The 14,456-nt window shown below is 35.2% G+C and overlaps 2 protein-coding genes across 2 annotated transcripts; both read left to right on the top strand.

The window, feature by feature from the left end:
- Positions 1-5,015: 5,015 nt before the first annotated feature.
- Positions 5,016-5,357, top strand: K444DRAFT_514011 (uncharacterized protein; the record flags this gene model as incomplete). Its single annotated transcript, XM_024873530.1, has 1 exon — positions 5,016-5,357. A coding segment is annotated over one exon (342 nt), but the record flags the coding sequence as incomplete, so codon positions are not given.
- A 3,347-nt stretch (positions 5,358-8,704) lies between these two features.
- K444DRAFT_484470 (uncharacterized protein) lies at positions 8,705-14,412 on the top strand (the record flags this gene model as incomplete). Its single annotated transcript, XM_024873072.1, has 5 exons — positions 8,705-9,068; positions 9,888-9,960; positions 13,113-13,461; positions 13,522-13,605; positions 13,681-14,412. Coding segments are annotated over 5 exons (1,602 nt in total), but the record flags the coding sequence as incomplete, so codon positions are not given.
- Positions 14,413-14,456: the final 44 nt, after the last annotated feature.

Raw genomic sequence — 14,456 nt, 5'->3', positions numbered from 1 at the left:
ATTTATAAGACTGCTCTTGGCCGATTTTATTAGTAGAAAACGGTGGGATTTGAAGTGTTCCTAGTGAGAATTGCACATAGCCGAAAATTTCCTAATCAGTCTTTTCATATTCAAAACCACCAAGTCGGAATTGATTTCCGAGCGACCAGTCACGCGGAACACGAGTGAGTAGAACTTTCAAATCCGTGAGACCCACATTCTCTGCTGATCGAGAATCAGTGTCAGATCTGGGAAGTTCGGGATTCGTTTTCCAAGCTGTATAGAGAGAACATTTTTAGAGACAACGTGTACGGAGTTTGTCCGATTGATATATGACCCACGCAGGGTATAATTAATCAATAAGTAAATTTCGCAAACTCTTCCCGGTGTCCTGCTTGGCCATCTTCAAGAGAGAACAGCGCCAGCCTTTGGTTTCGCTCGGGAGGCCACCCTTCACAGATAGTCTCGACATCTTCCCGTGTCGAACAAGTACTAGCATGTTGCACATACAGCTCGTAGTCTTCGTAGTGCAGTAAATAGGCTTTTGTGGCCAACATCCCAGAAGAGTCTAGCCCGCCAACCCCCGTGCGCCAAAGAGTAGGTAATTTGCTGTAGTCTCAGTTGCCAGCAGTGTTTCCAGAGCGACCATTCGGCACGAGTTGAGTAGTATAGCTAATTGCAGGAACTTTCGAAGCTGCGTACGTTTACAATAGTCCAGGTCCTCATTTCCCGCCAAGGTTACCGGGGATTCGAAATACACTTTTTTACCGATGAGACAATCGACGATTCTGCCACGAAGTGAAATCGTTGACTGTGTAGCGTGATCTGTATTGAAGGGGTTCCAGCCTGCCATGAGTCGTGATGAGCCGCCCCTAGTATCTATAGTAATCGTGCTTATGCCTAGCGCATTGCCCAGCCTATTTACCTATGGCTCTACCAAGACTATAATAGTAGGAATTATAGGAAATACCTCTAGCATGTTTAGCACTGCCGCTGGCAGCTGCCCCCGGCTCAGGGTATAAGAGCCGTTTGGGACTACCTTTCCTTAAAATGCGGCTATAGCCCTTCTCTTACTATTATTCCTTTTCCTCTATTTCTATTATCCCACCTCTCTTACATTCTCTTCATACTCTGCTACTATAAATAAGCTATTATATGCTCGCTTTTAGAGGGTTTACTGCTATTATCTCTTTTATTTTATTCTAAGTAGCTCGGATTGCTTCTATTACCTTATAATAGCTATGTTAAAGAAATAAAGATTTTAGTTCAGAAACCTTAAAGTAAAGAAAGTAAAAGAAAATAAGGTTATTAAAGCATATATTTAGAAGCTATTAAATAATACTTCGAATATTAGAAACAAGAATAAAGTATTTAGTAATAGAATTATAAATAAATAAAAAGAAAATCTAGAGTTTTAAAGGTTTCCAAAATAAATTAGTAATTAATAGCTATAATTTATAATTATTATAATATTCTTAAAATAAACTCGAATAATATTTGGCTTAATTTTTACCTTAATAATAATTATACTAAAGCTAAGTATACGGATTTTTAAAGGCTTATATAATAAACTTTAAGAAGTTTATTTTTAGCTTTAAATTAGAAAAGGCTATTAAAATATAAAAAGTCAATTTAATTAATACTTTACTTTTTATTTAAGAAAGTATTATTATAAAAGCAAATACTAGTATTTTTAAATTAAAAATTAAAAAGATTCTTTAAATAAGTATATTTAAAGATTAAAATAAAAAAATTATAATAACTAAATGAATTAAAAACTCATTTTTTAAATTTTAAAATAAAATAAACCTATATTATATAATTCCTTTTTTTCTTTTTTTTCCTCTTATTTTTCCTCTTATTTTTTTTAATTAAATTTTTTTTATATCTTTTCTTTTTAATCTTTTAATAATATTAGTATAACTAGTATTTCGGAAGTTATTGTAATGGGCACACGTGATGGCGCATGGACAGGTGTCAGATGTCGTGGATCTAGTTTCCTATTTTAGGTAAAGCTTGCGATCGGAATCATACGGGCGATCGGAATCGTACGGATCGCATGGGATCGTGTTTCCTAGTTAAGTAAAGTGCTTCGCAGGCTTGGCTAAGCACTAGGGAACATATAGGGAGACGCTCCTAGCTTTGGAAAGGGGCATCAATTAGTCTTTTGTTGGGATCAATTCTTGGAATCAGTTACACTTGCAAGCGTCACTCTGCAGCTTATTTACCTTGACTACTTGTGCATCACCCTGCTATTACGTGCCTCACAGTTATATAATATAATTATAGAACTCGAAGGTAATAAGATATAAATAACGAGACATAAGTAACAGAATACAGATATATAACCCCGCGTTATATAAGTAACTTAATTAGTAAACTAGTTCTAATTAGGTTTAGTAAATTTAGGGATGCCAGCTATTACGCTAGGTTAGCAAAACTTAGGCAATCTCAAGTTCGGATCGTTACCAATCTGCCGTGAGGAAAAAATCGATCTGATCTGGCTCCGCGTACTTGGAAAGAGATTTGGAGATGAGATCTGAAAGTGCAACTGTGTGGTTTGTAATCAGGGTATCAAAGTCGATCCACCAGATCCAGTCATGGCTTCCAGCTGCCATAACCTCCTCCAGCATCACGAACTTGTGCCACATAATATCTCTCGATTCATTCGTTTCGTAGTCGACGATGAAATCATAACCCCCTGTTTTCTGGCATACCCTGAAATAGGATTAGCAAGAGGGGATCGCTTCTCAGGTGAAAATGGCCGGACTAACTGTGCTTGTTCTTCAATGAGAGATGGGTGTATGAAGTCTCACTTGTCGTGAACGTGACAATAGCGATTTGCATCACTTTGTTCGATAACTCGGGCACAGGTTCGCCATCGAGCTGCGCACTAATGCACCCCTGGCGATTGGACCCCTCACCACAGAAGCAACGGAATGCAAGAATAAAGAGCGAGAACCCAATATTAAATAAAGCTGGTCTTCTTATAAACCGTGTGTTCTTGCGTACTGACATTGCCGTCTTCGAGTACTCAGTCAAGATCTCCGAGAACTATGCGGATACGGCGGTTCTCTAGTTAAGAGCAAAACCAGCAGCAGAGAAGCAAGAATCAAGAACTAAGAAATGGACTAGAAAACGTAAGATTACTTGTGTCATAACGAGTAGAAAAAGAAGAGGTTCATATATGCAGTTAGGAGACCAGTGAACAGGAAATTCTAATAACAGTTTACTTCTCCTGTACACGACAAAGGAGAAATCTTGAGGTGCTACAACACACAGACCACAATTATGCTACCTCAGCGATGTAGGGATGCTTATCTCTACCCCGCTCCTCGCCAGTGCGGGTCACCACGCCCCACTGATACGGAAAGCCATAAGGATCAATCGTCCAAGCGAACTTTTCGAATCCGGTTTTCGACTTTTGATGTACGAACTGGCTCGTGCTCACCCCACTAAAAATTCGCCTATATACCACGCCCCTCTTTCTGTGCCTCTACCTATTATTACTACTTAAAATATTACTCTTCTCTTTAATTCTTATTTATATATATATGAGAGAGGGGTGAGGGTGAGGGGTAGGTGGGGGGGGGGGTGAGGGCAAGTGAAAAGTGAAAAGTGAAAAGCGAAAAGCGAAAAGCGAAAAGCGAGAGCGAGCTTCAAGGCATGCGACTCGTGAGGAAAAGGAAGCCCTATAATTATAGGCTACTTATCGCTAAATTTTAGGGCCACAATCACTAAATTATAGGCTATAGGTACTAAAAATTTAGTGCTTTGCGACGTAAATTTTTAGTAAGGTCCCCTTGCCTTGCCCTCCCTACTAAAACATGTTTTTCACAAATCACGATTTTACCACCTATCGACTATGCCACAATCTCTTATTTAAACCATTATTCCTCTTATAAAAAGAAGGGGGAATACGAGGCAGTAAATTTAAGCTATAGCGCATGTATTCTAATTGCGTCGTTATAAATTTATTTACAAAACTATTAAAATGTGCTCTTCTTGCCGCATTTCTTGAATTTTTGGTGTGTTTTTCTAGTAATTCGCCGACCACGCTACGATCCCTCATTTAAATTATAAGCCCACTTATGTAATGGACAGGGGGCAGCTTGCAATTAATTTAAGCCTAGGTGCACTTACCCTACAAGCGTGGTTATAAAGTTATTAATAAAAAGGCTCTTTTTTGAATTAAAGTCAGAAAAATCGAGAGGCGAGAAGCAGCGGGGGATGCGAGGTCTAAAAACTAGTTTTACAAATAACTTTATAACCACGCTTCTAGGGTAAGAGCACCTGGGCTTAAATTAATCGCAAGCTGCCCCCCGTCCATTACATAAGTGGGCTTATAATTTAAATAAGAGATCGTGGCGTAGTCGATAGGTAAAAATCGTGGTTCTGCAAAATCTCGTTTTACTAAAGTTCGCTTAAAAATGCGGCTGGAACTGTTGTTTCGCTTGCGGCTGTATTACGGCGTAGGGCTTACATGATGGCAGGGGCTGGGACGAACTGCAGGAGCTCACCGAGCTGTCAGTAATGGACATGGAAGTGCGAGACGATAAGGCAAAAGTGATCGGCATGGATTATCCGTTGCTCTCAACGAGGGACGGGACGAGGAGACAGGGGGTTAGTTAAGGTTCTCGCAACCCCTGCCAAACTCAAAAAATGGCAGGGGGTCAGCGTACCAAGTAGAGCACCAGCATGTGGTCACTGGCGATGCGAGCTGGTGCGTGGAAATGTTGTCGACATCTCGAAGACAACTTCCCCCAAATATTTTTTAAATTGCCGCAAAAATTCAAAATCTTCACACAGTTTCCGTTATGGACTATAAGTTTGACCCTGACGCTGAAAATCTCCTTTCAGATAGAGAAGAGTCTACCAACCGACGACAAGATGCAGTTTATTGCTTGTCAAGGTTGCATGTCATCGGTCTAAGCATATCCATCGGGATATTGTTTCTTCTTCAGATATTGACCCTCGGATTTTCGATTGGAAATAGTATTGCAACTTCCAGTTCTGGGGAATACAAAGTATGGAAAGACTGCGGAAACAGCGCTTCAGAAGCTCGGGAACGTGGCTGCGTGTTTGATGTCATGATGACTGGTTGGGTCAAAGAAGACTGCTATAATAAAGCATTATCCGAAGAATACTTATTGGAGGGAGCCTTTCGATTCTTTTCAGATCCAGAAGCCACGAACGAAATTCCATTGGACGTTATACGCTTTGGAGAGCACACACACATGTATACCAACGACCTTCACCACAGAGCTCACTGCGTGTATGTCTGGAAGTTGCAAGCTCTCGCCCTCGAGTCGCAAGCCCAAGGCAAAGTAAAACTGATCGACAGTGAGTCGTACACTTACGATCACACGGTACACTGCGCCCGTATTCTCGTCAACAGCATACCATCACCGCCATATTCTATGAACTATGGTGAAGTCGACTTTTTGAGCTGCGGTCCATATCTATTATGATGTAAGTCCAGCTTCTGTAGCTGAGAGTACTCTACTTATTACATTAGGAAGCTGCTATATGTCTGAGCTGGGAAAGGCCTCCTGCTCTCTGTTTCATACTATGAGGAAACTGTGAGCCCTGGGTTAACGTCTGAAAACTGGACCTCTATGATGTGGAGTGTGATGCGGGGCCAGCTTATTGAGTTAATCGAGATTCTTGGGAGCCGAATGCAGCTAGAGGCTAGATGATGTTGCTGCGGGGTTTTAGGCTGGAACGGGTCTGTTTTGATACGTTACTTGAACAAGGGTTCCAGGCCTGTAATTCAATGCTTTGACCTTTGCACATCGAGATACGACCTTACTCCTACAGCGTTCGTAAACTTCACTCCCCTCTACTCTCCACGAGCACCCAAGTATCGGCCTCAGTTGTGCGCTGCTGACGAATGCGTGGCATGTAGGGTCTTATAACAGCGGGCCAAACGCGGGAGAGGCTTTCGCGGCGTTGAATGAATATTAGCGTCGGCTGTCATCGAATTGTCAAGGGTAGTTTTTCCGGTAGTTGTTCACCGATTGAACAAAGGGTGCTAACGAGCCTGCCGACAAAAGTCTGTGGTTTTAGCGTATTTCGCTAACAAAACAGCCCTGAAAAGAATTTCAATAATTATAATTTATATCGCAATTTTGTAGACTAAGTTCTTCAAACTAAATATACCTTCTTTTACTTACTATTTTCGAGTTTTGAGACAGTATTGTTTATAGTTATCTAAATATCGTGGAGTGAAGTTAATGACTTTGGTTTGGCGAGGCCTGAAAATATCGCTAAAACCACGTTAGCAGGCTCGTAAGTAAGCTTCCGTTAACTTTATAACCGAACCCCCTATTAAAAGCACGACCTACCAAAAGCACGTTTTATACAAAAATAGTTTAATTAATTAAAAAATAACTACTTTATAAAATAGTTCGATCTTTTAAATATATGTTTTTTTTTTAATTATACAGAATATACTTTTTATTATTTGGGTTATATATAATAAATATTAATATAATTTTTATATTATATATTATTATAAAGTAAAAAAATTATAAATTTACTATTTTATAATATTAAATCTTTAAATTTTAACTTTAAATAAAAAAGTATTTATAAGATATAAGAAGAATATATAAAGTTATATATAATATTTTAAATATAAAAATCTTAATTACTAAAGCTTTATATAAATAAATATAATAAATAAATATTATTAATTATTTAATATTAGATTAATATATATAAGAGTTTCTTTATTATTATAAGATATTTATTATTATAAGATATTTATTATTATAAGATATTTATTATTATAAGATATTTATTATTATAAGATATTTATTATTAATATTTATTATTATAAGATATTTATTATTATAAGATATTTATTATTATAAGATATTTATTATTATAAGATATTTATTATTATAAGATATTTATTAATAAATAATAAAACAATAAAATAAATTAGTAAATTATAAAACTATAATATTAGATTTGGTATAAAACTAATTTCTATTTCTTTTATAAAATCTAGGGAAGCCTTTTTTAATAGAAGGCCCTAATAATATATATATATATATATATATATATATTTAGTAATTTATAAGCTTAAAGCCTATAATATAAATAGTAATAGAATTATAATATTAAAGGGCTATTAATTTCTTGAATTAATACTTGTAATATTCGAAGTTTATTATATGCCTTTTAATTACATATAATCTTATATATATTATAATTACTTTTACTTAATTATATCTTAAGTCTATATTATTTTTATTAAAATCTTATAAATTAATAATACGGATATTATTTAAAGAATATTTAAATAAAAGTTATTATTAATAAAGTTAATATTATTAATTTTTTATAAAATATTAAAATAAAATATATAAAGAGTTTTTAATAAAGATTTAGTAATTAATAAAATTCTAATATATAATATTAGTAATAAAAATTATAATTTTTATTATATATATTTTATTAACTTTTATTTTATAAAAGATAAAAAAATTATTATTCTTATAAAAAATTAAGCTTAAACTTATTTTTTTTTTTGAAAATAATAGGTCTTAATAAATTATTTTTATATATTTCAAGTTATTATAATAAATAAAGTATAACTTATATAATTTTAATAATATTTTATATATATAATATTTTATATATATAATATTTTATATATATAATATTTTATATATATAATATTTTATATATTTAATATTAAAATATAATAAATTAAGTAAAATATATATCTTTTAAACTACTTCATTATTATATTATTTACTTATTTTATTATATATATATATATAGAGTACATACATAAAATATTATATAAATCGGATTTATAGTTATTTAATTATTAAGAAATAAAATATTCGCTAAATCGTGCTTTTAGTGGGGTCGTGCTTTTGGTAGGGAGTTCGGTTACGAGGTTCTGCGCTGCTTTCTATCGCTGCAGAATACAAGCGTGGTTGTACAATCGATTGGGGTCAGGGGGGCAGAAGGAACGAAGAAGGAAAGAGCAGAGAAACAATTCCCGAATGACAAGGAGTTAAATGGCACAGATATGCTAATTGCCGAGAGTCTGTGGCAGCAGTAAATCATAATGGCACTTCTTACAGGTAGAGTGCGCAATGCCTAGTATTGCTGACGTTACGAAGGCCGACGGCATTAAAAATCGTCTAAATGCTAAGCGAGAGCCTTGAAAATCATTCAAAACCGTCCCTATAATTTTAAAGTCACCAAAATACAAATGAAGGATATTTGAGCTTCTTTTCTATCCTGTCAAGCTTGAACTAAAGCATACGAATTTGGTGGCGTTGTGACGCACAAATTTCAAAACTAAGAGATTTTGGTGTTCCTTGCACTAGCGAATATGGACGATTTTTAATGCCGTCGGCCTTCGTAAAGCCGGTATAAAACGCTGGAAGTAGCGCACATTCTCGTATGCCTGTCGGAACTTGGTGCAAGTCTTTCCCTCATGGCTCATCCTTTACTCGTCATCACCTTCACATTGCATATAAATCTCGTCTCAATGTTCCACAGCGGCAAAGGAAAGGAGTGAAATCATTAGCTCGGAATCGCAGAGCGATGTAAAAAAGCTATTTTGTGGGGTAGGCAAACAGCCTGGTTGGCCAGAATTTGGCTTTCCTTTAACGAACCAAACATGAGTAAGCTCATTTTTACTTCTCGAGCCTGTGTTGTTGCATGTAATGACTTTGTATGCATTGAAGAAGCTCGCAGCCTTCACGGGTGCTGGACTTGTCGAGTCAGGAGAAAAAAATGCGACGAACTCCATCCCCTCTGCTCTAATTGCACGGGTCTCAACCTGAGCTGTGATGGGTATGGACCACGACCAGCATGGCTGGATGGTGGTGTGTTAGAGAAATCCCAAGCTGTGAGGATCAAGCGCATCGTTAAGCAGACAATTAAAAGGCGTTCTCGCAACCTATCAGGGCCCGTTCCTTTCCCAGAAATCTCAACCCTTCCGACGGCTCTCCCAACATCATCAGTATCTTCAGAAGAAGACTCTACGTCAGAAAGTGTCGTGTGTAGTACTACTAGTGGGATTGATATTCCTATGTCTTGGGATCCTTCATATAGTTACTTTTTGTCTGGATTCAACCACGAGATACTCGGTTCTAATGACACGAAATTTGATTTCTCTACAATTATCAGCACTCCCATAGGTGAATCTTCTATTAGCTACGGGGAAACAGTATTTCTGCATACCCACATCCAAACTATTGTGAAGTAATCGATTTATTGATGGAAAATCGATATATTGAAGGTTGACAGACTGCAGAATGACTAGATACAGAAGAGTGGGTTGTGGAAACAGAGGAAAAGTGTCCAAAGTAAGGGATTTATTCCCATTACCCTTTGGCGATACCGGTGATACCGAGCCCGCTTTCTCCGATGTATTATTAATTAGCTGATAAATCAAAGGTAATCAAAATGACGATATACTAATAAGCTTGGTAAGCTCGGCGAGTGACGCATGACAAATGAGAGTGGAGAACCCTGAATTAGTGGTTGAACCTGGTGCTGGAAGGACTGGTAAGCTAGCTATGGTAGCGTACCAATTTCAACACAAACTCGAGATGTATCTGTACCACAAAACGCATCATTCGAGCTACAACCAATCAGCTCACCCTCAACTCTCGAACCAATATCTCATTTGCAATTGCTTCCGGGACCTGCGAATACATGTTTAGATACGGGATCAATATGTCTCGTTGGATTTGAAACATCAATTGACGATGGAGCGTTAAAAACCACACAAAGAAGTCTCGATGTTTCAATATCCGCCTTCAGCAACAATCAAGTGAGCAAGGCTTCCCATGAGAAACCTTCTCTAGCAGTGAATACTTGCAAGGCTAATGAGCTTGTTTCTTGGACTGCACCCGGGGACAAGCCAGACGCCTGTCGGAGTTTTTGTCGGAATGAAGCTGCATTACTTATGCATTACTTGGACCAAGCATTCTACAGTCGGTCCGATCCAAAAGCGACAAAAAAAAATAAAAACCACCACAATACTAATTAATATAAATCGTATTAATTAAAACTATACTATATACTATAGGAATTAATTCTATGTTCTCAAAATTATAATATCTTTATTATTAAGAAAGTTATAATATACGTAATTAAGCGAGTAAATATTTTTGCATTTTATATAGTCGTTTTTTTACTTTGGTTATCACGTGACTGCCCCCCTTAGTTAACCGCTCTTCTATAATTATATTAATATCTTAATAACCACAAACCTAATTCAGTGCCCCTTTTATATACTTCTAATAGCTACCTCTATAAGCCTTTAGAAACGCAAGCGAGCTAATTTGACTCTTAATTTAATTATAGTTCTTACTATAGCTAAAGAAGCTATAATCCAAGTATCTATTAACGAACGATATGGGAAATCCTCTAATATAGAAAATGATTCTAATAAATCAGATATTAAATAAAATAATAAAGTAAAGCTTAAAGATTTAACTCTCTTTTGGGCTTAGCGAAAGCTTATTATTAGTAATAATAAGATAATTATTTTAGAGAAGCCTATATTCATATAGCAAGAGTAAAGACTTATAGAGCAGGCTAGTAAGTTTCTTATCTTATTTTATTATAATATAAGTATACTAATATTATTTCTAGCTTCCAGAGGCTTATATATTCCCAAATTAATAAAGGAATTAGTAAAGCTATTAAGAACTTAATAAAAATATATATATAATTAGAGGGCAAAAGATACTTAAGTTATAGAATAATCTAGTAGGCTTAAGACTCCTATAATTATACTATCTTTTAAATAAAAGAAGCTATAATTCGATATTATTAGGAGATTAATTAATATCTCTAGGAATATATAATTAAGGAAAAAGTAAAGGCTTAAAGATAAAGATAATGAAATAAACGAGCTATTTTTGGATGCCCTTATTAGAAACGCTTGCAGAGATAATAAAGCTCTAGATATATAAATAACTTACTAAGAAGTTCTTAATAATATAGATATTAAGCTAGCTTAAACCAAAGAGCTATATATTCTATATATAATTACTGACTTATACTTACTCCGGTAATATACCTAATAGCTTCTAAAGCTAGGGTAATATTAACTTGAAAGGATTAATATATTACTCTTAGTAGCTTCTAGTAATTACTACTTAAATAATAGAAAGATACTAGCTTAGCGAATTAGGGAGCTATTTAATTACTATTAATAGTAGTATGGTATTTCCCAAGAAACTAGGGGTAGTAAAAGAGAAAGTATCTCTTATCTAAATAATAAGGATATTTTTTTAGCCTACTATACTTAGTTAATTAATTAAGAGCTTGGAATAATATTACTAAACAATTTCCTAAATACTATTAATTAGGAGATTTTACCTTAATTATTATTAATAATAGAAAAGCCTATTACCTATAGTATAGCTTACTTATAGCTCCCTAGGCTCGGCTTTTATTACTATGAGACTAAGAAAGGGCTTTATATAAATAGATACGAATGCCCTAATATAATTGAGTATTATTAAGAGATATTTTTACCCTTAATAAAGGAGCTTTTATTATATATAGTTTAATACGAGGAGGATAAAGCTAGTATATGGCATATGATTTAATCTTTATTTCTAATTAGAGTTCAGGTATATATAATATACTTCTATAATAAGAGCTATTTCTATGGATTTGACTATAAAAAGAGCCTCTGGCTAGTAGATAATTAGCAAAAAATGCCCGGAAAGAGTAAAGAGAGGCTAATTTATAATTCTGAATTTATAAGCCCTAAGGGGCGTATTAGGGTACTAAATAATAAAGGCATTTTTATCCCGGATAATCCTAATTTGGATATCCATTAAATTATATATCCAGGCTTAAATAGGGACCCCTAGTAAAATACAAAATAGCTACTAGTATAGATTACTAGGATACTTGATATATTTAAATAGAAATACCTAAACTATATAGCTATTCTAATATTTAATTAGTTTTCTATATATGCTTTATATAGTAAAGATATACTAAATGCCTTTAGTATAAATAAGGAATTAGAGAAAGTTAAAAAGAATAATATTAAGGCCTATAGAAGAAATATATACTTTTTACTAGAGTATATAATTCCGGGATTATAGGATACTATTTAAGTTCTTTAGTAACTTAATTTAAATAGAGAAAGAGAGCCTAAGGGCATAGAACAGATTCTTATTAAGCAAGATTGCAATATCCCTGGCTTAAGATTTAAGTATCTAAAGGGTACTAAGTATACTATATTCCTTAAATATCTTCCTGCTATTAAATAAATATACTATTTAGCTTATATACTATTAAATTACTAAGACTTCTTTAAAGAGAAGTCCCAAGTTAAAGAGCTTATTATAGATTAGGGATATAAGGCTATATTTTTACCGAAGTTCTACTACGAAATTAATCTAATTAAGATATACTAGGGATATAGCAAAACTCGATATTATTAAGTAAAGAAGACTAGCTTTCCAGATACTAAGATTAAGATAATAGAGGCATTTGAAGCTTATTTAATTAAGACTATATGGAGGTTTTATAACCATACGTTCTACTAGATAGATATATATCGGAAGGAATTAAGTATTAAATAAGCTACTTAGTATATACGGAAGCAAAAATGCCATAGAATAATATCTAAAAAGGTAATAAATAAATGGAATAATATGCAAAAGTAAGGGAAAGAAGATAGCTAAGTAATAAATAAGGTTTATAGATTTAGTTCGGCCAAAAATTAGCTTAAAACCTATATAATTAGGGACCTACTATATATATAATATATATAGTACTAAAAAAAGCTATATTTAGTATTTAGGAAGGCTTACTTGAGCTTATAGAACTTAATTATTATTATTATATTAATAATAAGGCTAGTAAGATACTATAATCTCTCCCTAAAGCCCGGGCTTATATAATCTTAGTAAGTAAATATTTTTGCGTTTTATATAGGGAAAAATCAAAAAAGTAAAAAGGGTCCGTATACTTTAAGCCTCGATTATTAATAAACTATAAATTATATTAAAAATCTAATTAATAGGTATTTTTTGCCTGGTTCTATTCTATAATTATATTACTTAGTATAAATTAATTAGGGTTATGGTTAAAAAGTTATTATGGGCGTAAAAGAGCGACCGTTTTGTCGCTTTTGGATCGGACCGACTGTATACTCAATTTCCCTTTCATAATTCCTCTGCCAATGGCACGGGCCGCGGCTGGTTATTAACACTTCTAACCGGGGACGAAACGATCTATTTTGCAACACTTGCTTTCAGCCAGTACCATCGTGACTCAAAATTCTCGAGGAAAAGACCATCGCTATTCGAGAATCTTCGTCCTTCAGAAAGAGTTGACTACTATATCTTTGCCTTGAAGGAACTCCAACTGCGTCTAGGTGAAGCTCACACGTGGATCGGGTCTGAAGGCATGCTTCGCAGTATCAAAGCTCTTGCATGTATCCTACAATTTGTCTTCTTGGAGGTAATTTCAACTACAATCATCACATTTCCATTATAAGAGCTAAAACTGACCATAATACAGGTTTTCAGTAGTAATTCGTCTAGTGATTGGTCTGTTCATCTGCGGGCAGCCACTGCTTTGCTGCCCCCCTTAGTACAGACCAGAGTCAGATTCTCAGATCCAAGCCTTCGAGACTTCGAAGATTAAGAACTAAAAGACATATACTTTCTTTCCCCCGAGGATCATTTTGCAATAGAGTTGCTTCTCGGTGCCTTCCTGTGGCTAGACATCCTGGCACATGTTTCTACGAGAGCCAAGCTTTCCTCACAATTCAATCATGAGGTTCTACTTGAAAGAGGCAATATCCAGTTAGAGAGACTATTCGGTTGCAAAAACTGGGCCATGCTTCTAATCTTCAAGGTCTCCCAACTGGATAATTGGAAAAGAGAATGTGAGGAGAACCGAAAACTGAACGTCGCCGAGCTTGTCAGGCAGGGGGTGAAGATTGAGGCAGCCTTGAATCAGGGGCTTGCTGGCATTTTGTCCCAAAATACAAGTCAGATGCGAACCTCCTCAAATTTTACACCAGAAGACCAATGCTCGGCGATCACTGAAGTCTTTGCTCTTGCTGCGTTGACGTATCTTCATGTAGTGGTTTCTGGCGCTCACCCAGATCAACCGGAGATCAATGACAGTGTTGCAAGAGCAATGGATGCCTTGGGAGCTTTGAGAGACCGGAAACTACTAGCTAGAGTTGTATGGCCAGCTTGTGTCACCGGATGCATGGTCTCGGAAGACAAGCAGAATACCTTTCGAGATCTTGTGGCTGTAGAGTGTTTCGCACAAGGAGTTCTCGGGACTTTACCACAAGCCCATGAAATTGTAGAGCATTGCTGGAAGGAACGAGAGGCTGGTGCAGGAAATTGTGAATGGTTTTCTGCGGTGAAGAGTATTGGACTGCATCTTCCTCTGGTTTAAGTATAAACCAAGAATACTATCTATTAGCGCTAAAATTC

The sequence above is a fragment of the Hyaloscypha bicolor genome, assembly GCF_002865645.1.
Source record: "Hyaloscypha bicolor E unplaced genomic scaffold K444scaffold_56, whole genome shotgun sequence".
Classification (NCBI taxonomy): domain Eukaryota; kingdom Fungi; phylum Ascomycota; class Leotiomycetes; order Helotiales; family Hyaloscyphaceae; genus Hyaloscypha; species Hyaloscypha bicolor.
Note: the sequence above shows the minus strand (reverse complement) of the source record. Positions and strands in the feature narration are given on the sequence as shown.